Source organism: Notolabrus celidotus, chromosome 4 (genome assembly GCF_009762535.1).
Source record: "Notolabrus celidotus isolate fNotCel1 chromosome 4, fNotCel1.pri, whole genome shotgun sequence".
Lineage (NCBI taxonomy): Eukaryota > Metazoa > Chordata > Actinopteri > Labriformes > Labridae > Notolabrus > Notolabrus celidotus.
The window spans coordinates 5455621-5477372 of record NC_048275.1 but is presented as its reverse complement, the minus strand read 5'-3'; the positions used below and the strand labels follow the sequence as shown (position 1 = coordinate 5477372).

Genomic DNA, 21752 nt, shown 5'->3' with positions numbered 1-21752 from the left:
TCTGTCCTCCGCTCAGCGTTTCTGCTTCCTCATTCTAAACTGAGCCTGTGTGGTGACCATGATTCACTCGCACCAGCCTCACATCGTGCTCCGTCGGCTCTCCGCGCTCACATTCAGCTCCTTCATTAAATGTTAAACCTCTCCGTTCCAGGTGATGATGGCCCTCTCCAACCACCTGAACGCGGTGGAGTCTGAGAAGCAGAAGCTGCGCGCTCAGGTGAGGAGGCTCTGCCAGGAGAACCAGTGGCTGCGGGACGAGCTGGCCAACACCCAGCAGAAGCTGCAGAAGAGCGAGCAGAGCGTGGCCCAGCTGGAGGAGGAGAAGAAGCACCTGGAGTTCATGAACCAGCTCAAGAAGTACGACGAAGATGTCTCACCCACTGTGAGTACCAAACACTGACGGACTCTGTCCTCCAACTACAAATACATCCACAGGTTATCATCGTGTCTCCTCGTCCCTGACTAGATTCAAACTGAATTTATTATTTCCATCCAGTGAAACTCTCATGGCAGTGAACATTTTTAAAACTATTTCCTTTTTACTTTTATTTGCACTGACGAGCTTCAGAGCCTCGAGGTGTGATTGATTTCCAATACAGGAAATAAAGAACATCTTTTTCTTCCGGGAATGAGCCTTTCTGCTCTGCTCTCCATCGATCTGATGCTGGGATGAATCGCTGCATGTTCTGCTCTTATTTTTAGACTCAAAGACGCTCTAATAGCCGGCACACATTGACCACTGGAGAAGAAGATTGAATGGTTGTTGTTCTTTTTCCGGAAGAAGCTTTTTTCATGTTTTAACAAGCTGCTACAAGCTCCTGAACACCTGCAGAAATCACAGTCAACATATCAACTCCAGACTCGTCCCCTGAGCAACCATATGCATTAAAACTCTCTCTGTTGAACACTTTAACTGGAGGGCTGCATCATTCCTCATCTTTATACTATATAGTATATATATGTTATGTACTATAGTAGTCCAAGCCTATAGCAGATTAAGCCTATAGCAGATTAAGTTTATAGCAGTCTAAGCCTTAGGCCGTCTTGGCCTATAGAGGTCTTGGCGTATAGCAGTCTAGGCCTTCAGTAATCTAATTCTATAGCAGTCTGAGCCTATAGCAGTCTAAGCCTATAACAGACTAAGCCTTAGGCAGTCTTGGCCTATAGCAGTCTGAGCCTATAACAGACTAAGCCTTAGGCAGTCTTGGCCTATAGAGGTCTTGGCGTATAGCAGTCTAAGCCTTAAGTAATCTGATTCTATAGCAGTCTATGCCTATAGCAGTCAGAGCCTATAGCAGTCTAAGCCTACAGCAGTCTAAGCCTATAGCAGTTTAAGCCTATAGCAGTCTAAGCCTATACCAGTCTGAGCCTAGAACAGTCTAGGCCTATAGCAATCTAAGCCTAGAGCAGTCTGAGCCTATAGCAGTCTGAACCTATAGCAGTCTGAACCTATAGCAGTCTGAGCCTATAGCAGTCTAAGCCTATAGCAGTCTGAACCTATAGCAGTCTGAACCTATAGCAGTCTGAACCTTTAGCAGTCTGAACCTTTAGCAGTCTGAACCTATAGCAGTCTGAGCCTATAGCAGTCTGAACCTTTAGCAGTCTGAACCTTTAGCAGTCTGAGCCTATAGCAGTCTGAACCTATAGCAGTCTAAGCCTATAGCAGTCTGAACCTTTAGCAGTCTGAACCTATAGCAGTCTGAACCTTTAGCAGTCTGAACCTATAGCAGTCTGAACCTATAGCAGTCTGAACCTATAGCAGTCTGAGCCTATAGCAGTCTAAGCCTATAGCAGTCTGAACCTATAGCAGTCTGAACCTATAGCAGTCTGAACCTATATCAGTCTGAACCTATAGCAGTCTGAACCTATAGCAGTCTGAACCTATAGCAGTCTGAACCTATAGCAGTCTGAACCTATAGCAGTCTGAACCTATAGCAGTCTGAGCCTATAGCAGTCTAAGCCTATAGCAGTCTGAACCTATAGCAGTCTGAACCTATAGCAGTCTGAACCTTTAGCAGTCTGAACCTTTAGCAGTCTGAACCTATAGCAGTCTGAACCTATAGCAGTCTGAACCTATAGCAGTCTGAACCTATAGCAGTCTGAACCTTTAGCAGTCTGAACCTATAGCAGTCTGAACCTATAGCAGTCTGAGCCTATAGCAGTCTGAACCTTTAGCAGTCTGAACCTTTAGCAGTCTGAGCCTATAGCAGTCTGAACCTATAGCAGTCTGAGCCTATAGCAGTCTAAGCCTATTGCAGTCTAAGCCTATAGCAGTCTATAGCAGCATAACTAAGAGCTCCATGAGTCCACTTTATCTTTGAATCTAATAATGTTATCACAGATTTTAAAGGAGTTGTCTGTAAGCAGCAGAGCCTTTGTAAGCAGTAATGACAGTCCCTGGATAAGCTTTGAAAATACATAAACATAAAATTCAATGCTAATAAAACATAAAACCTCCAGATATTTTTCTTCCCAGTGTTGTCTCTGTGACCTGTGTGGTTTCACCGTCTGACACGAAGGACTTCTGAATTGTTATGTGTGATTCTCGCTCTCTGTCGGAGGATCTGACTCGGTGTTTGTGTCGTTCTTTCAGCAGGAGGAGAAGGGCCAAGAGACACCGAAGGACTCTCTGGACGACCTCTTCCCCAACGACGAGGAGGACCACGGCCAAGGAAGTACGAAATCAATTTATTTCTCTCCCCATTTTAGTCTCATTTTTAGAAATTAGAATAACAGGGCACTTTTTGTGGAAATGCAGGATTAATTATAACGATAATAGCTTGATTTTTAAATGTTATGTAATCATAGAGCCTAGAATGCTTTACAAATGAGATCAGGTCGAGAGAAGTACAAAATAAAAAAATAAAATACATCTAAAAGATGTTACAGAAGAAAAAAAGATAACTGAAAAATCTAACTCATGATGTAATGAGAAAGAAAACCAAACAAGCTAACTCTATTGTTCTGAACATGCACAGCAGCCTTTAATGTGATGCTAATTTTTGTTTTAACTAAAGGTCACACGCTCAGTGTCGTGCTCTGAGATGAAGAGCGTGACTGTCCGTCACACGAGCAGAGATAATGTTCATACCGTTTAAATTGAATTATCCTATAACCTGATTATCCCCTGTAGCAACAGAGTGCGCTTTTATTGTCTGCATGCAAATGTAGTGAGCGATATAATCATGTCAGAGTTTCTCCCTTTGACATCAAAGCTGACCTTTGACCTTTGCATGTTGCCCCCCCACAGTGCAGCACCAACACAACAGCGCCGCCGTGGCTGCGGCTCAGCAGGGAGGCTACGAGATCCCCGCCCGCCTGAGGACCCTGCACAACCTGGTGATCCAGTACGCCTCCCAGGGCCGGTACGAGGTGGCCGTCCCCCTCTGCAAGCAGGCTCTGGAGGACCTGGAGAAGACTTCTGGACACGACCACCCCGACGTGGCCACCATGCTCAACATCCTGGCTTTGGTCTACAGGTCAGAAATGTGTCTGTGTGTTAGCTCGATGTGAGTCATGCAAACACATAAGAACACCTCAATGAGAGAGAGAACCAGGAGAGGGATGAGTTTTAAAGTGGAATAGAGAGTCCACATGTGCAGAATTTTTTAGTTTGGCACAGTGGAAGTTTGTTAAAGTTACTTTTGCACTGACTTCCCTTTGCTGTGCTGTGTTTGGAATTCATTGTGCAAGATGGGTCTGCATAATTTAGTTATTTATTTGAAATCATGCAACTCTGCTTTATTGTGTAGCAGATTTTTTTATTGGAAATTCAAATTAAATGAATTTATAATTAGATCAATTGATAAAAAAAATTTCATAATGAATTAATTAATTAATAATTATTTGCTAAGTTTCTTAATTTCAGAACAAAAAGAACAGTACTTAAAAAAAAAATCAAATTTTAATCAAATTAAATTTATTTCAATACATTTAATTAATTTAATTTAATTATATTGAATTATTGAAAATAATATTTTTTTAAATAAGAAAATTGATTCATCAAAACAAAGACAAAGAATGTTTTCAAATTCCAAATTAAAATTGAATCCATTTTTAATTACATTAAAGTAAATTTATTTTAAAAAATAAGATATTTCAATTGATACAAATTATTTATATTTAATTTTTTTTTTTTTTCCTTTTTTTAATTTGCGGCACACATGCCTACCAAAGTTGTTTTTTTCACCCCATGTTTCTTCCTCTTCTTTCTGAAACACTCGGTCTCATCACGTGTCCTCTCTCTCTCTCTCTCTCTCTCTCTCTCTCTCTCTCTCTCTCTCTCTCTCTCTCTCTCTCTCTCTCTCTCTCTCTCTCTCTCCTGCAGGGATCAGAACAAATACAAAGAGGCCGCCCACCTGCTCAACGACGCTCTCTCCATCCGTGAGAAGACCCTCGGCAAAGATCATCCCGCTGTAAGACTTCTCTGACCTTAGGGCTTCAAACACAGCTTCATGTTTAGATTCGTCTGCTGGTGTTAACTCATAATCAGCAGAAGCAATAACTGTACAGTCTTCTCCTGTATTTACCCACTCAGCCACTCAGTCAGTCAGTATGGATCTATTCCTTCTATTTAAGGATTGATCTGTGTGAACATGTGACTACAGGCTCTGTACTAATCAATCCAGACCGCTCAATGTTTGCTCCTACATCCAACAAATCATAAAAAAAAGGTACCTGCTGCAGATTCGTCTCCTTTGTGGACAAATTTGTGAGCATTGATTTACACAGAGGCACCTTGTAAAGGAAGATAAAGCACAGAGCTCTCACTTCTCCTCCTGTTGTTTCACCTGTCACTCAGTCTGATCCTCCATGCAGAATAAACAATAACAAGTTCCTTCCATCCCGTGTAATCCAGACGGCTTTGAGCTCTTTGAAAGGTTGCTTGTTTGAGCATCGTATATTTTCTGACAGGTCTTTGGGAACAGGTGCATAAATCCTTGATATTGTGGAGCTTAACCGCCAGCATGCTTTGTTTACGTTTCTCCAGGTTGCTGCGACGCTGAACAACCTGGCCGTGCTGTACGGAAAGAGAGGGAAGTACAAGGAGGCTGAGCCGCTCTGCAAGAGAGCTCTGGAGATCAGAGAAAAGGTAGGCCACATCCCTGGATCACAGCGCTCCACAGCGCTGCTCTCCGCTCAGTGTAACAAACTCATTAACGGGGGACATTTTCCAAAATGTCAGCTGCAGCGGCTGCGTGTAAAAATAGAGAAAATGATTTTCTTAAATCATCTGTGAAGTCTCCCCTGGGGGCCGTCCTGAATCAGGGGGGAGTTACAGGGTTTAATTGAGAGCACGGCTGAAAATAGAGACGTGACAAAGCTACAGACCTCCGAAAGGTACACAGAGTCTCTCTTTGCCTGAGAGCTCTATTCAGTTTATCGATCAGCCTTTATTAGATCGTCTGAGTGCCTGCAGCATGAAGGAGGAAGCCAAACGCACAGAGACATTGAATCAAACTCTGATCCAAACCCTTCTTGTCTCCCTTCAGGTCTTGGGGAAGGATCATCCAGATGTGGCCAAACAGCTGAACAACCTGGCTCTGCTGTGTCAGAACCAGGGCAAGTACGAGGAGGTGGAGTACTACTACTGCCGGGCCCTGGAGATCTACGAGTGCAGGCTGGGCCCGGATGATCCCAACGTGGCCAAGACCAAGAACAACCTGGTAAAGTTCACAAAACACATTTCACTTTAACCCTTTAACATCTGAGAGCGCCTGTCAATTTTAATCCTTCATGGCGAGTAAAAGCACCAAAAATGTAGCCCAAACCTGGAAGTGTCAAAGGTCCTGAATCACACTTTGGTAAACTTCACTGTTTATTTAAATGTGCTAAACAAATAAAGTGGATTTGATGGAAACAATCAGTTAGAATATTAAACTTATGAATGCACAAGATGACATGAGACAATACTATAGGCTACAGCTTACATACACTCACCTTTACACACAGGTGTTTAATGACTGATCAGTCACATGATCAATCATTTCACAGCTCTAAGAATAAAATATATCAATCATTTTAAATATGGGAGAAAAAGTCTAAGTCTCTTCCATCTCAGGAAATTATTCCTTCAGATTTGAGATCAACTTTTTATTTCACTTCATCTGATGTGCGTCCGTTTCTGAGGCGATCTGAACAAGTGATGTTATTGGATTCATTTGTTTAAAATCACTGAAGCTATAAAACATAATTACAAAAAACAAAACAGCTTGTTTGTGTTTCACTTCCAGCAGCTTTACCTCCATTTCAGATCAACTAAATCAACTTTTTACTGCTATAGGCTCACTTTTTACGCCTGTGTGATTGCTGTGTGGCGCTGCAGTGGCATGCCCTTATATGGGCATTTAAGGGGCGTATATCTCAACTCAACTTAACTCAACTTTAAAACCTTTCATACATATAAACATGAAGGCTGAAGTGCTTCACAAAATAACAGAGACAGAAAACAACAGCAATGTAAAATAAAAAAAGGCATGATAATAAATTAAAAACTTAAAAATAAAATCAACAAAGTGAAATTAATAAAACAAGTAAGAGTGGAAAGATAATTTAAAATTAAGGTAGCACTGACAAGATCAGATGAATACAGGGAATAAATGGATAAATAAATAATTAAATAAGATAAATAAATGTTAAAACAATGATTAAAATAATAATAATGCAGTCCAGGGCTAAAAATGAATTACTCCAAATTAAAAGCTCGATTAAAAAGTTTACTTTTAAAAGTAAATGCTAACTGGGAACATCAAGCATGAGCTTCAAACTTACGAGGACATGGCATTCATCAATTTTAGAACAATTCCACTGTTAAGGAACCGTTCATGAATCAGACACAGACTTCTCTTGGCTCTTTGGGGTCTAAGAATAAAAGTGTAAACGCTTTCTGCTTCAAATCTTAAAATTCAAATCTCCTTGAAAGAGACTAAGAGACCCTCAGCCATCACTCCCTCTCTGCAGCGTGTCTCCTCGTCCCTCTCTCCTCTCTAGGCCTCTGTCCGCCCCGATGATGGAGAGGCTGCAGAGAGACAGCAGACGAGGCTCTGTGCTGCTGGATCATTTTCTCATGAGTCACAGCGAGCAGCAGGAATATTCAGACGGACTTCTGCTGCTGCTGCTCTCTGGGGACATTAAAGGCCCATTTGATCTGACGCTAAAACGCCTCTCTCATCTTTCTTCCGCAGGCGTCCTGCTTCCTCAAACAGGGGAAATACAAGGAGGCCGAGGTCCTGTACAAAGAGATTCTGACCCGAGCTCACGAGAAAGAGTTTGGATCTGTGGATGGTAAGGTTTTATCGAAGGAGACATGTTTATAAGACAAAATAAACTCAAACGTATCGCTGATAAACGGTGGCGGGCTCCCCTCAGAATAAACTGTGATGTCTGATCTTCACCTGCCGTTTGTCTCACACAGCGAGGGCACACATTGACGGACAGATGGTTAAAAAGTGGACGATGTTCTGACCTCCACCGAGAATCCAAAATAAACAATAAACAGAAACAAATAAAGAGTTCATTCCTCTCAAAGACGAAACTTTTCTTCTCTTGGTTTAAGCCTTTCAGTTCCTCTCCTCCGGGGATTAGAGCGCCTGCTTTTGAAAGGAGAATAAAAGACAGCTCTGCACAATGCACCACTTTTCTGAGAGGTTTATTTTTCTTCTGTCGCTGAACGTCACAACGACGCAGAGAGGTTTTGTTTTATTAACCTTTGAGGGAGTTGAAGGTTGAGAGGAAGCAGCACAAAAGCAGTATTTCTAAATTTCTAAATGCAGGATGAAAGTCTAATTGAAGTTTCTGTATCAAGATCAGGGAATTGATTTATTTCCTTCAATGCAAAACAGTCCAAAGGTTAAATTCAGAGAAGAAGACGGCGGCGTGTTTCTGTATGTGCAAGAAAAACAAGGAAGGAGCTAATTTTTCTGCACCAATCTTTAAATTTTGCAACATTTTGAATCATTGAATGATAAAAACACACTTTAGGTGCAGTTTCTTTCACTCAGAATCATCCAAGCAAGCATTTATAGACAGTCAGAGAGCATGCAGCCTGCAGAGAGATGAAGAACAGAGTGATGAGGGGGTGATAGGGTTATCTCTGCATGCTACATGAATACTTCATGATGCATGCAGTAAACCATCTCGAGGTTGAGGGGTTAATGTGTTTTCCAGTCTTGTTGTTCCTGTGTGTAGACCACCTCTCCTCTCTGTGTGTCTGCAGCTGAGAACAAGCCCATCTGGATGCATGCAGAGGAGAGAGAGGAGATGAGCAAGGTGAGGTTTCTGAATCAACAGACATCCTGCACAAAGCAAATATTTAAAACTGAAGGAGTTAAGGAGAGATGTGTGAAAGGCTGCAGAGACAGACCTGAGCTGTCCTTCACGCTCCACATGAGCCCCACAGGGCATATGTTAGTTACATGTAAACACATAAAAATGCAGCTGATCCAGTTCTTAACCCTACTCCTCTTTCCCCGCCTTCACTTCCGCTTCTCTATGATTTACTTCCAGGGCAAGCACAGAGACAACACCCCCTACGGAGAGTACGGCGGCTGGTACAAGGCCTGCAAAGTCAACAGGTGAGATAAGCATGTTTTACAACCTGAGCATCAATAAAAACATTTGAATAGAAGCCAGAGATTCAATGATTTATGAATGCATGAAGGAAGTTTGTTCATTTTCATGTTCTGCATCAGCCCCACAGTGAACACTACCCTGAGGAACCTGGGGGCTTTGTACCGCCGACAGGGCAAACTGGAGGCTGCAGATACCCTGGAGGAGTGCGCCGTCAGGTCCCGTAAGCAGGTCAGCATCTTCTCCTGGTCTCCATATATCCATGAGTGCATGCAGAGAACATCTCAGATCCTGTTTCTGTAAAGTCTTTAAATTAGGACACGACTCTCATGATATTTCTCTCCCTTTCTCTACACTGCTTTGGATCCAGAGCAACACAGTAAGTGGTTTGTCTCTAACTGATAGCCCCCACCCGCCCGTTTAGCCTCCACCTCCCTCCCATAACATCACTGCCATCTCACGGTCTGAGTCTCTGCGGTGCCTCCGCTACAGAGACAGAAACATCCCTTTAATTCCTCCATATAACTCTGCACTCCCTCTCATATCAACCACATTAACCCTCCTTTAACCCAACTGAGTCTGACCTGTGCATGTGTGTGTGTGTGTGTGTGTGTGTGCGCGCGTCTGCGTCTCTCTCTCTCCTCAGGGCATCGACCCCATCCACGGGACGCGTGTGGTGGAGCTGCTGAAGGACACAGACGGGGACAGGCGGAGGAGCAGGGACAGCCTGTCCAGCGTTAAGTATGAGAGCGGCTCCGAGACCGGCGAGGAAGTGAGTATGGGCGTGGAGTGGAACGGGGTGAGTACAGATCCACGACAGTCGAGTCAGAACGAACAGTGACCTCACGGGGGAGAACAAGGAGGTGTTTTTAACGCCGCAGGGAGTGGACCGGTACAGACACGCTGACATATGAGACAAGTGAGGGCTGAAAGAACTTCTGATTTCATTAAGTTCGGTCGTATGAGGAACTCGAGCAGCAGTTGTTGCAGAGAAGAAGAGAGAGGAGATGTCAGGTTTTTGAGGAGGTGCATGTGAGGCTTCGTGCGTAGATACAGAGCCTTCGGAGTATGCTACGGCATGAACTTGAAGCAGAAAAACCTTCCTGCATACATCAGATCAGCTGTTTGGAGCAGAAAGTGCCTCGATCAGCACAAACTGGAAGCAAACTTGACTTTTCTTTAGATTTCATAGTTGATGCATGCTTGGGTTTAAGACCAGAGCGTCCTGGTCTCCATGTAGATCACACTGAGCTCTGTTGGGCGACAACCACACGCCGACAGCGGTCACTCCTTAAGAGGATGGAAACCACTCAAAGAAAGTCTCGCTGAAGAGAAAGTCTGCTCTCCACCTTCAGGAAAGAACGACCACAGAAGGTTTCTCTCTCTATGAATCAACACTTGGCAGGAGACGAGAAACGCTCAACTTAAAGCAAGAAGACAGATTTTAAAGCCATGTCAGAGATGGACCGGTGTTCCAGTTTAAAGAGCGACCCTGTTAACTGGAGACTCTCAGCCAGATGCATCCCTCACAAACGTCTTCAGACGATCATTAAATATCTGATGAGGATATTTGGAGAATAAAAACTAAGCTAGGATGCATTCCCGAGGACTCCTTCTGGGTTTCAACAGCTGTTGTAAACTCCACAAACACTGACAAGTTCAGCTGAAGGTCTCCAGTTTACAGGGTAACTCTTCAGACTGGAACACCGGGAGCTGACAGAGACTCACAGGCTCACAGAGAAGACCGATGTTCAGGAGTTATTAAACCAAGAGAATCACAGGTGTGTGTGATGTTAGTGTGGACAGGGGGGGAAATAAAAACACTGCAAGTAATGTTTGGCACTGCAGGCCCCACCCCCAAAGTTCCTGGACCAAGCAGGGAGATTAACTACCCAGGAACTAAAGTTAGACCCTGATTCCTGCTGTTGAAACATGCACAGTTCCTTAAAAGGTCCTGAGTTCTTGGTGAAAATTCCTGCAGTAGAAAAGCACCTTTAGAAAGATCAGCTTCTAATGTAGGTAACACCCTAAATGTGAACAAGAACCTCGTAGAACCCTGCTTAACAAATCAGAAGTATTGAATCTCTCTCTCTCCTCTGACTCATCTCAGTCTTTACTGTGTGACCTATTGAACAGCGTCAGTATTTTACCATGAGCAACATAAGTCTGCAGCCAAAGTCTGAGTTGCCCTCTTTCTCTCAAAGTCTCTAAACAAATCATGAGAAAGATGGCCGCCCTCTGTGAGCCGTGTCTGTACCCGTCCATCCCCCTGCAGGAGACGCTCCTCCTTCCTCTCGTGACGTTTTTCTCCAAAGTGTAAAAGCTGATTGAGTGTCTTGGCATGCCGATGTGTTGTTTCTGACACCAGCTGAGTCTCCTCGGTGCTCCATGTTCATGTTTTTGTTGTTCACTGCCTGACGGTGAAGTCCTCGCCCTGTGTTTGTGATAAGTGGTTGTTGTGTGGAGTGAAACAAAAAAAAAGACTCAGGCTCAGTCGGCGGCGCCCTGACGACATGTTCCATATTAATCAGCTTCTGTGCGACGCGCGGAGACACAGCTGGTCTAAATCTTTATTAGGATGTGTCATGTTTTCACCATTAAGCCCGTCTGACAGATTCCCCAATCACAGCTCGTCCCACTGAGCAGAAAACTGGACGATTGATACGTAACGCCTCATCCTGTGATTTGTTGCCTCATTACGGCGTCCACTCCGGCTGTTATTTCACCGCGGGGGTTTAATTCCTGCACTTTGTCTCCATTTAGACGTGTCAGGCCTTTTCTCATTACTGAAGCTGAAAAACATGACATTAATGTGACAGCGTGCTCGCTTAAATAGACGCCGCAGCCGCCGCTGGAAGCTTATTTAAACCCGACAACAGAGACGCCTCGCCTGAGCCTGAGTCTTCCCCACCTTCCTTTGCACAAACACGCATGTAACAGCACCAGCCGTAACATGCTCACTAACAGACCATGTGTTCACTTTAGGGATGTAACGGTTCCTCATGAGACAGTTGAGAAGAAAAATTAATAGTGATGACCTTTATGAACAGCAGAGGGCGCTACCTGCTGTCTGTAGCTGCATAGAGACGTACAGACGGAGGCAGCACGTGAAGGTTTTGCAGATGAGGATGCACAGCGATCTGAACGAGTGTATTCAACGTCCACTTTAGCATTTTTATTCTTTTTTTCCACATTAGATCACCGTTTGCTATCGATTAACTCATAGACGATATATCTCTCTCTCTCCTAACCTCTCTGCAGGTGACAGAGAGAGATACGTAAGAGACAGATCAGCCAGATTCCACCAGATCCGTCACAGCTCCAGATCTGATAGGTTTCTGTTCTAGCCAATGTGTTAACTTCCACTGGATCCACTCCGTTGCGTTCCGGCTGCGTCTCTGATCCGGCAGGTCGGAGCCTTCCAGATCAGAGACGCAAGACTTCTATTTTTGCTGGATGGAGTGAGACAGGAAGTCAGGTTTCACCAAAACAAAATGAAAACATCCAGTTAATTTTCAGAATAAAACACTCTGTGTTATCACCAGATCGTATTTCACTTAACTACAACAACAAACCAAAGTCATGATGGGTGGAGCCAGGCCTGGAGTCAACAGGTCAGAGGTTTTCAGAGGACCAGAAAGACAACATGGAGGAGGAGAGGAGGAGGAGAATCCTTGATTCAAGGATTACAGGGGGAAAACCTCGGTCACATGACTCCAGCTGTCCGGCGGTCCTGCTCCGTGTTGTGTTCTGAACACACAACCTGATACATCCAACATTTCTGCTGTTTACTTTCAAAATAAAGTAACTAAATGTACGGCAGCTTGATCACAAACTGGGTCACTCACACCCTTAAAAAGTCACATTGAGGTTTACCGTTACATCCCTAACCCCCCGTGTCCACATGTCTGTCCCCCTGACGTCTGCTGCTCTCTCAGTAACATGAAGCTGACCAGTATTGTGTTTTTTTGGCTGTGGTGTGAATGTGAACGCTTCTCCTTACACACATGTTCATAACACGGCTTACTTAGAACTGCTTCAGCATGTGTCTTCATCCCCCGTGTGCACCTGCTTGTCTTTGAAACATGTGACGGCATGCAGGGTGTGTGTGTGTGTGTGTGTGTGTGAGTGTCTCATTATCTGCGGCGGAGTCACAAAGTGTAAACGAAATCCCTCCATCCATTCATGCACAGCGCTGCAGACACGCAGCTACACCTTCTCTTTGAGACACGAGCTCACAGATCTGTCAGGGTTTCTTCTCAGTGACGTCTCAGTGTTCACTCTGCTCCTCTCTGCCCGAACACGCCCTCACTCTCAGGAAGTGTGATGTGATTACTGCTGCTGGAGCTGCTGAATACCTGCCGTGTCACCTTTATATCATTCAGACGGAGGTGGAGAAGTTCACTTTTTTTACTTTAGCTGACGTATGGAAGGTAAAAGTGTTTCCCGCTCGTCGTCGGCTCCTCACTTTACCTCCACGTTTCCCTCAAACGCCTGAAATCTAGAACAGTAGTGAAGTGTGTGTGTATCAGTCACCTCTCATTTCAGAGGTGTGTGTGTCTCTTTAAAATGCATGATACAAACCGTGTACCTGTGTGTGTGTTTGGTGCTTTGTGCTCAATGTGCCGCCTGTGTTAGTTTGCATGTTCTCCATCCTTTGCTTCCAGCTTCTCTCTCTCTGTCTGTGTGTGTGTCACTAACCTGTGTCATTGATGATTACCTTTGCCATGACAACCAATCAGCCTGTCAATCAAATTTCCTCTCTCACTCAGTGGATTGTACTCTCTCTCTTCCTCTCAGTCCAAACAGTCAGCTGGGATGGGGTTGGTTTATAGAGACAGAAGAACAAGGAGAGGTTTTATTGTTTCAGGTCGACTCAGGGAGAGAGGAGGTGAGACAGAGGGACAAGGATGAGGTTTTTATTTCAGTAAACAAACAGCTGTAGGAAATGTCCTTTGGAAAGCCTTAGTAATAATAATAATCTAACAATACACCAAGAATATTACACTAGAATAATATTCAAAAAACGAATAATAATGCAAAATATAGATTGATAATAACAATACTCAGAAACTAGAAAATAATAATACAAATAATTTCTTCAACTATTTATAAAAATCAAAGTCATAAAGGCAGTTACATAAATAAACAATATAGATTATATTATATAATAATAAGATAATAAGCTAAAAACAGGACTTTAAAATTGGATATTGTACAATAAATATGAAATTACAAATGTATGTGAAAAGAAATAAAATGCATTCAAAAGATAATTAAGAATTAAAACTGGAAAATATAGAAAATAAATCCATTGCCATTTGCACAGGGACAGGAATGTGTGTGCCCTTATGTCAGATTTATTAAATATGAGGGAAAAAATAGAGACACTAATTATTTAAAATTATCTTTATATTAAAACACAAGAGGTGCACATTATGTATAAAATCACATTCACAGTTTTGCTTTAAAATGACAACATGGGATAAAAGTCACTCGTGAAAAGGTCCCAAGAAAGGTCATAAATTAGTTGTTAAAAAAAAAAAGTATCCAAAAAACTGTAAATGACAAATAAAGAAATAAATATGAAAACAAAAATATACATTTAAAAAAGCTAATATGGACTCTCTTTAATCTCAGAATAACGGCTGTCTCAGTGAGTCTGTATCAGTGAGTCTGTATCAGTGAGTCTGCATCAGTGAGTCTGTCTCAGTGAGTCTGCATCAGTGAGTCTGCATCAGTGAGTCTGTATCAGTGAGTCTGCATCAGTGAGTCTGCATCAGTGAGTCTGTCTCAGTGAGTCTGCATCAGTGAGTCTGCATCAGTGAGTCCGAATCAGTGAGTCCGAGTCAGTGAGTCAGTATCGGTGAGTCTGCATCAGTGAGTCTGTATCAGTGAGTCTGCATCAGTGAGTCTGCATCAGTGAGTCCGAATCAGTGAGTCCGAGTCAGTGAGTCTGTATCAGTGAGTCTGCATCAGTGAGTCTGTATCAGAGAGTCTGTATCAGTGAGTCTGTATCAGTGAGTCTGCATCAGTGAGTCTGTCTCAGTGAGTCTGTCTCAGTGAGTCTGTATCAGTGAGTCTGTCTCAGTGAGTCTGAATCAGTGAGTCTGTATCAGAGAGTCTGTATCAGTGAGTCTGTATCAGTGAGTCTGTATCAGTGAGTCTCCATCAGTGAGTCTGTATCAGTGACTCTGAATCAGTGAGTCTGAATCAGTGAGTCTGAATCAGTGAGTCTGAATCAGTGAGTCTGTATCAGTGAGTCTGTATCAGTGAGTCTCCATCAGTGAGTCTGTATCAGAGAGTCTGAATCAGTGAGTCTGTATCAGTGAGTCTGAATCAGTGAGTCTGTATCAGTGAGTCTGAATCAGTGAGTCTGTATCAGTGAGTCTGTATCAGTGAGTCTGAATCAGTGAGTCTGTCTCAGTGAGTCTGTATCAGTGAGTCTGTCTCAGTGAGTCTGTCTCAGTGAGTCTGTATCAGTGAGTCTGTCTCAGTGAGTCTATATCAGTGAGTCTGTCTCAGTGAGTCTGAATCAGTGAGTCTGTCTCAGTGAGTCTGAATCAGTGAGTCTGTCTCATTGAGTCTGTATCAGTAAGTCTGAATCGGTGAGTCTGTATCAGTGAGTCTGTATCAGTGAGTCTGCATCAGTGAGTCTGCATCAGTGAGTCTGCATCAGTGAGTCTGTATCAGTGAGTCTGTATCAGTGAGTCTGCATCAGTGAGTCTGCATCAGTGAGTCTGTATCAGAGAGTCTGTATCAGTGAGTCTGTATCAGTGAGTCTGCATCAGTGAGTCTGTATCAGTGAGTCTGTATCAGTGAGTCTGTATCAGAGAGTCTGTATCAGTGAGTCTGTATCAGTGAGTCCGAATCAGTGAGTCTGTATCAGAGAGTCTGTATCAGTGAGTCTGAATCAGTGAGTCTCCATCAGTGAGTCTGTATCAGTGAGTCTGTCTCAGTGAGTCTGTATCAGTGAGTCTGTATCAGTGAGTCTGTCTCAGTGAGTCTGAATCAGTGAGTCTGAATCAGTGAGTCTCCATCAGTGAGTCTGTATCAGTGAGTCTGTCTCAGTGAGTCTGTATCAGTGAGTCTGTATCAGTGAGTCTGTCTCAGTGAGTCTGAATCAGTGAGTCTGTATCAGAGAGTCTGTATCAGTGAGTCTGAATCAGTGAGTCTGTATCAGAGAGTCTGTATCAGTGAGTCTGTATCAGTGAGTCTGCATCAGTGAGTCTGTATCAGTGAGTCTGTATCAGTGAGTCTGAATCAGTGAGTCTGTATCAGTGCTGATGCCTGCAGATGAGCGTGGCCTGCAGTGCACCGTCATTGGTCGCTGCAGTGAGCCAACTTGTTACCCAAAGAGTAAAAAAAAACCCAGCTGAGTCACTGTGACTGCAAACACAAACCTGTACTGCACCACTGACCTGCTTGTTTCTGAGCAGATCCTGAGGCTGCAGAAAGTATCAAACATTCAGTCAGTCTGCTGCTGCACTTTCAGGTTTCTGCTCACCTCAGCTCAGCTGTCCTTCAAACACAGAGAGCTGGAGAGAATCACAGAGGAGAGGTGGAGACTCAGGTCAAGATTAAAGCTACTGTTTCACACCATGCTCAGACAGACGGGCAGGGAAGTTCAATGAGTGTAATATGAGCCAGAGCAGTAAAACACTCCTCCATGAGCTGGGAGAGGTAGAGAGTGAGATAGAGATATGAAAATATGAAGGAAAAAAACATAGATGAAAAAGTAAAGCAGTCTATTCAATCAATCAGACTTTATTTGTAAAACACTTTTTACACAACATAGTGTAACACAAAGTGTGGTATACAAACAGAAATTAGGTAATAAAGTAAAAAAAATATATAATAATTATCCACAATAAAATCAAAGTAAAATAAAGAAAATAATAAAATAAATTTTAATTTAATTTAAATTAAATAAGCAATCAATAAGACCTCATCCCCGCCCACATCCACCCCAAACTGCATATACATAAAACATTGTGAAGAAAAGACTCAATCAGAAAAGGAGCTAAGAGGAAATACTGTCCTATGGTCTTAATAAGGAAACACTGGAGGTTCCATAAAATGTTAAAACATCTAGATACATAAAGATCAACAAAAACAAGATAAAAGCTAAATAAATAAATAAATTAGAAACTATTTAAATCAAAATATTAAAAAGACAATTGTAATACATTTTTTAAAAAGACAGTATGTGAGGCATTAATACACACTAAAAATTAAACTTCATAAAAGTTCAGAAATAAAGTCAGAATAAAACATAATTAAAAGAAAGATATGTCTTGAGTTTGCTTTTTTTAAAAATGTATTACAATGTTATATATACATTTATGTATGGAATGCAACTCTTAAAGGTACAGGCAGCATTAAAAAGGTAAACAAAGACTAAATAAACTCCACAGATGAAGACGTATGTAAAACTATTTTAAAAAGTCAAACTACAGAGTATAACATGATATAACTGTGAATAAAAGGCTTCTGAAAATAGTCTGTCTTTAATGATTCCCTTTTAAATGTACAAAGACATAAAGGAATATATACCTGACGCTTTAATAAAACCAGGATAGTAGAATATATTTTATTTTCAGAACATAAAGGACTTTTAAAGCTTTATAAAAATGTAAAAATACTGTAAGAAATCCTGAAAATACCTGGAGCCAGTTCAGTTTCTGAAGTTGTGGATCATATAGTCTGTCTGGATCATTTCAGTAATATGTGATTTAAAGAAGTCTGCATAGATTTTGATAAGAGTTAATCTCTGAATGTTTTAAATCAGAGTTATAAATCCGTCCTCTGTTTGTGTTTAAAGTTTAGAGCAGGGAGAGAAGGACAGGGATGAAGCTCAGGTTACCTGGTCTACAGGTCTGCAGGTCTGCAGGTCTACAGGTGTGTAGCGTAGGCAGCCCCGCCCTGATCTCTGAGTCTCACCATGTTTGCCGTTTTTTGTCTCTGTCTGTTTCTCTCTTTCTCTTTTTATCAGGCCTAAGCCATCAAGATTATTCCTCCATCCTTCTCTCGTGTGTTGTCGTTCCCTCTGGCCTTCTCTGTCCCAACAAACCAACAGCTCCTCTGCCGGTGCCCCTCCCCCCCTCCTCGGGCAGAGACTCAGACAGCGCCCCCTGCTGGCTGTCATCTCTGTCCCCTGTTCGTCTGACAGCTGCTGGGACGTTTGGTCTTCTCTCCTCTGCTCTGATTCTTTCCTCTCACTAACCCTGTGTAGTACAACATCTCAGAAATCATCACTCTCTCTCTCTCTCTCTCTCTCTCTCTCTCTCTCTCTCTCTCTCTCTGTCTCTGTCTCTCTTTCACGTAACAGAAAAATCATTGTGTGTGAAATCTTTCCCTCTGAGGAATCACCTGCACACTTCCCCCTCTTTGCAACACCCACCTGTAATACTTTAGGAGGTGCATAGTCGATTATTTGGATTAAAGTGGAGCAGGAAGAAGGTAAAGAGACATGCTGAAAGGTTTAGAAGATCAGTTTCATTCTTAACTCATCCCACAGTCAGATTAATAATCACAGTAAGGAGGGCTGGGCGATACGAGCAGAGTTGTTTCTTGTAAATTAGAATATGTGTACTGTGACGTATAAGACAGGGGTGCTGCTGGTTAGGGGAAAAGTCCCATAATAAGGGAAACCTCAACAACTAGAAGAGTAAAGTTTAGTGTGCTTCAGGTAAAGATCATTTAAAAACTAGAGTATTTCTCTGGTGAATATTTACATCCAGAGAGATTCTTCCCCGTCGAATAATCAGACCTGTATTTTCAAACACAAGAGCTTCATAATGAACTCAGAGTTTACTGCTGTTCATCTGACACACCACCTCAAGAGAGACGACAAACAGAGCCACAGCTGAAGTGAGCCATGCTAATTCAGAGTCCTAGACCACCACGCCCCTCTACAGAGAGGATGAGGGCCATGGACAGGTTTTCTAACTGTGACCTGGTTTTCAGAATCTAAAACTTTTCTAAGAATTCTAAATTTAACATCAGAACTCCGACTTTAGATTCAAATCTGTGAATTATGAAACTTCTCTCAGAATTCTGAGGTTAGTTCCACAATTCTATTCATTTTTTTATTCTGACTATTTTCTCAGTATCTAGATTTTTTTTTTCTTATAATCAGAAATGAATCCTCAGAATTCTGACTTTGATCTTGAGAGTCTGACTCTTCCATCAGAATTCAGACTTTCTGATTATTCTGAGATCGAAGTTAGAATTTCGACACTCAGAATTCTAACTTGTTGCAGAATTCTGAGTTTAATCTTATAATCCACATTTTTATTCAGAATTCTTTCTGTCTTTTTTAATAATTCTGAGATAGAAGATAGTATTCTGACTTTAGTCTCAGAGTTCCAACGTTCTCTTCAGAATTCCGACACTCTTAGAATTCTAGAATTCCCTCAGAATTCTAATTTGACTGAGTTCTGAGATCAAGTCTGAGATTGCGTCAGAACTCTAGACTTTTACCTCAGAATTATGAGTTTAATCTAAGAATCCATTTTTTTTAATACAGAATTCAGATTTATTTTCTCAGAGTTCTGACTTTCTGATATTTAAAATTCTAACCTAAGTCTCACAATTCTGGAATTCCCTCCAGAATTTTTATTTTTTCCTCAGAATTCCAAGATTAAGTCTGAGATTGCGTTTAAATCAGAATTCTGAGTTTAACTCAGAATTTAAAGATTTTGCTTGGAGTTCTTCAATCAACATCAGTATTATGAGAAAAAGATCACATGTTAAAAAAGATAATAAATGTTGTCTTTCATCCTCTTCCGCTCCCCTCTATCTCACTCTCTCAGAGATTTTCTACACAGACATATTTATCTTTCTGTATCTTCAGCTCAGACTTTATTCCACAGAGAATCAGGCGAGTATTCTGGTCTTCTCATATCATGCAGGCAGAAACAGCAGATGTAACTTCTGCTTAGTGATTAGCCTCATATCATATTTATCATCATATCAACATAAACCTGATCTCAGTCTTTAGTCCAGATCGCCCAGCCCCCCCTCAGATTCTCATCATCGGGTCTCTCTCTGACTTTGAGCTCTAACCCGGTGCCTGTTCAGCCGTCACATTCACGTTTCTCTTTTTTAAACTTCAGGATTCTTTTTGTTGCCAACTCGTGTTCTCTTCAGTTCTTCATTAACGTGAAACAAACACGCCGGATCAGATAAACGGTACTGATGGATCCGCTTCTTTTTTTACATGTGAGGACTCGTTTGTGGAGCTGAGAAGGGACTTTTTGTTGTTTTTATAGATATATTATCTTTGAAATATCATTTTTGTAAAATTGTGTTTACATTTTTTTTAATGTTTATGATGATTTGTGGCTGAATATTAAGGCAGTAGCTTGTTAACAATGCTATCGGTGTGTTGCCTGATGTTAAAAAAACAGGATCGGTGTCAGCTGAGCCAAAGCTGACGGCTGATTGGTCGGAATCTCAACGAGCTCTTGTTGCCATGGTAGTTTATTTCACTCTGCTCTCTCCGGCTTCAGCGTCCTTGGTTTGATGGAGTTCAATGTGAGTCTTTCCAAAGGGAATCGGCGTCATTGTTAAAGCAGAGCGTTGAGCAGCGATCCCGGCCTCCTCAGAGATTGATCGATGATAATAAATGATGACAGAGCGGACGTCAGCGCCCTGATTGCCTTCGTTAGTCGTGTCGGAGTAAAGCTGGTGTGGTGATTGAACTGAAGCCTGGATCGGTGTCGTACTCGTGTGTGTTTGTGTCGTCACGGTGGTACAGTGGCCCCTCTGGATGCTGGATTTGGAGTGTTTTGCCTTTCTCTCACACACACACGTTTGCAGGTGAACGTTGTCACTTTCAGTGTTTCCTCCACATCAAACATGTTATTTCAGATGTTTAACTTGCTGAATGTAAATGACTTTAACATCTTTGGAAGTGTAACTGTAGGCTGTGTTCATAGATTTGAAAAGTGCATTCACCCTGCAGCTTCTCGGTATGCTACCTGCCTTTATTCTTCATTCCTCCTGACGAGTACTCCTTTACTTCTAATGCAACTCTGAACAAAAGACGATGTACATCACATAATTATGACAATATTGTTGTGTTAGTGGAATGCTTATTTATTGAACTGTCTATTCTTGACATATATAGTGTGACTTCAGTTTCCTAACGTGGAGAACATAAATGGTAAGGTCTATAAGCACTATCTTAGTAAGTAGGACTGCATTATATTTACCATTCTGCATTGTGATGAAGATTATTGCATCAACACTTGTTGGTATTCTCAAATAAAGTTTTTCATTTGTGACGTTTGGCCTCTTCTCTGCATCACATGGAGCCGAGTAAATACTCAGAGTGACCCACAGCTCCCCCTGCTGGCTCAAAGCATGTACTGTGTTCAGGGCCCAGACGTTCAAAAGTAATCTGATGGAATTAAATCAGATTTGATCAAATCTTGTTCAAAAGAGTAGAAAAGATGACAAAATCACGTACAATCTAATACAAGATCCAACCTTCAGCTTGTGTTGTTGAAAACTTTGGAGTATGATTGAGAGAACCATAAAAAATCTGGATTATCCTGAACTCAGCAGAGGGCAGGATTCAGATTTACAGGAAATAAAACCTCTCAATTTGTCAAAAGCAACCACCATGTTCTAAAGATGTTAATATTTAAGACATTTTTGTTAACGTGTTTTCACTCTTGAATCGCTGAAAATGTACTGTGACCTCATAATTGAGGCAGACTCCTCTACTCTGATAATCCGGTGCACACAGCGCTGCAGGAGCCTCATTGGTCAACACAGCTGTCAATCATGGCGGTGATAATGGGATAGAATTCTGCCTTTAAGATCAAAGCCAAAATGTTGTCATCAAAGGCAGAATTCTAGAGTTTTGACATCAAAGGCAGAGTTCTAGAGTTCTGACATCAAAGGCAGAGTTCTAGGATTCTGTCATCAAATGCAGAGCTCTAGAGTTCTGACATCAAAGGCTGAGTTCTAGAATTCTGACATCAAAGGCAGAGTTCTAGAATTCTGTCATCAAAGGCAGATTTCTAGAATTCTGTCATCAAAGGCAGAGTTCTAGAATTCTGTCATCAAAGGCAGAGTTCTAGAATTCCGTCATCAAAGGCAGAGTTCGAGAATTCCGTCATCAAAGGCAGAGTTCTAGAATTCCGTCATCAAATGCAGAGCTCTAGAGT

At 42.1% G+C, this 21752-nt stretch overlaps 1 protein-coding gene across 2 annotated transcripts in view; it reads left to right on the top strand.

Moving 5' to 3' along the window:
• Positions 1 to 21752, top strand: part of klc1b (kinesin light chain 1b) — a 38151-nt gene that overhangs the window by 11872 nt on the left and 4527 nt on the right. Inside the window, exons 3-14 of one of the 2 annotated variants that reach the window (XM_034682097.1) lie at positions 152 to 382; positions 2594 to 2675; positions 3251 to 3479; positions 4328 to 4415; positions 4991 to 5092; positions 5493 to 5666; positions 7185 to 7284; positions 8216 to 8268; positions 8506 to 8573; positions 8691 to 8799; positions 8939 to 8947; positions 9215 to 9367. In XM_034682097.1, the coding sequence (XP_034537988.1) occupies positions 152 to 382; positions 2594 to 2675; positions 3251 to 3479; positions 4328 to 4415; positions 4991 to 5092; positions 5493 to 5666; positions 7185 to 7284; positions 8216 to 8268; positions 8506 to 8573; positions 8691 to 8799; positions 8939 to 8947; positions 9215 to 9367 (1398 nt within the window). The remainder of the gene's footprint in view (positions 1 to 151; positions 383 to 2593; positions 2676 to 3250; positions 3480 to 4327; positions 4416 to 4990; positions 5093 to 5492; positions 5667 to 7184; positions 7285 to 8215; positions 8269 to 8505; positions 8574 to 8690; positions 8800 to 8938; positions 8948 to 9214; positions 9368 to 21752) is intronic. The other variant, XM_034682098.1, reaches the window with a different exon arrangement.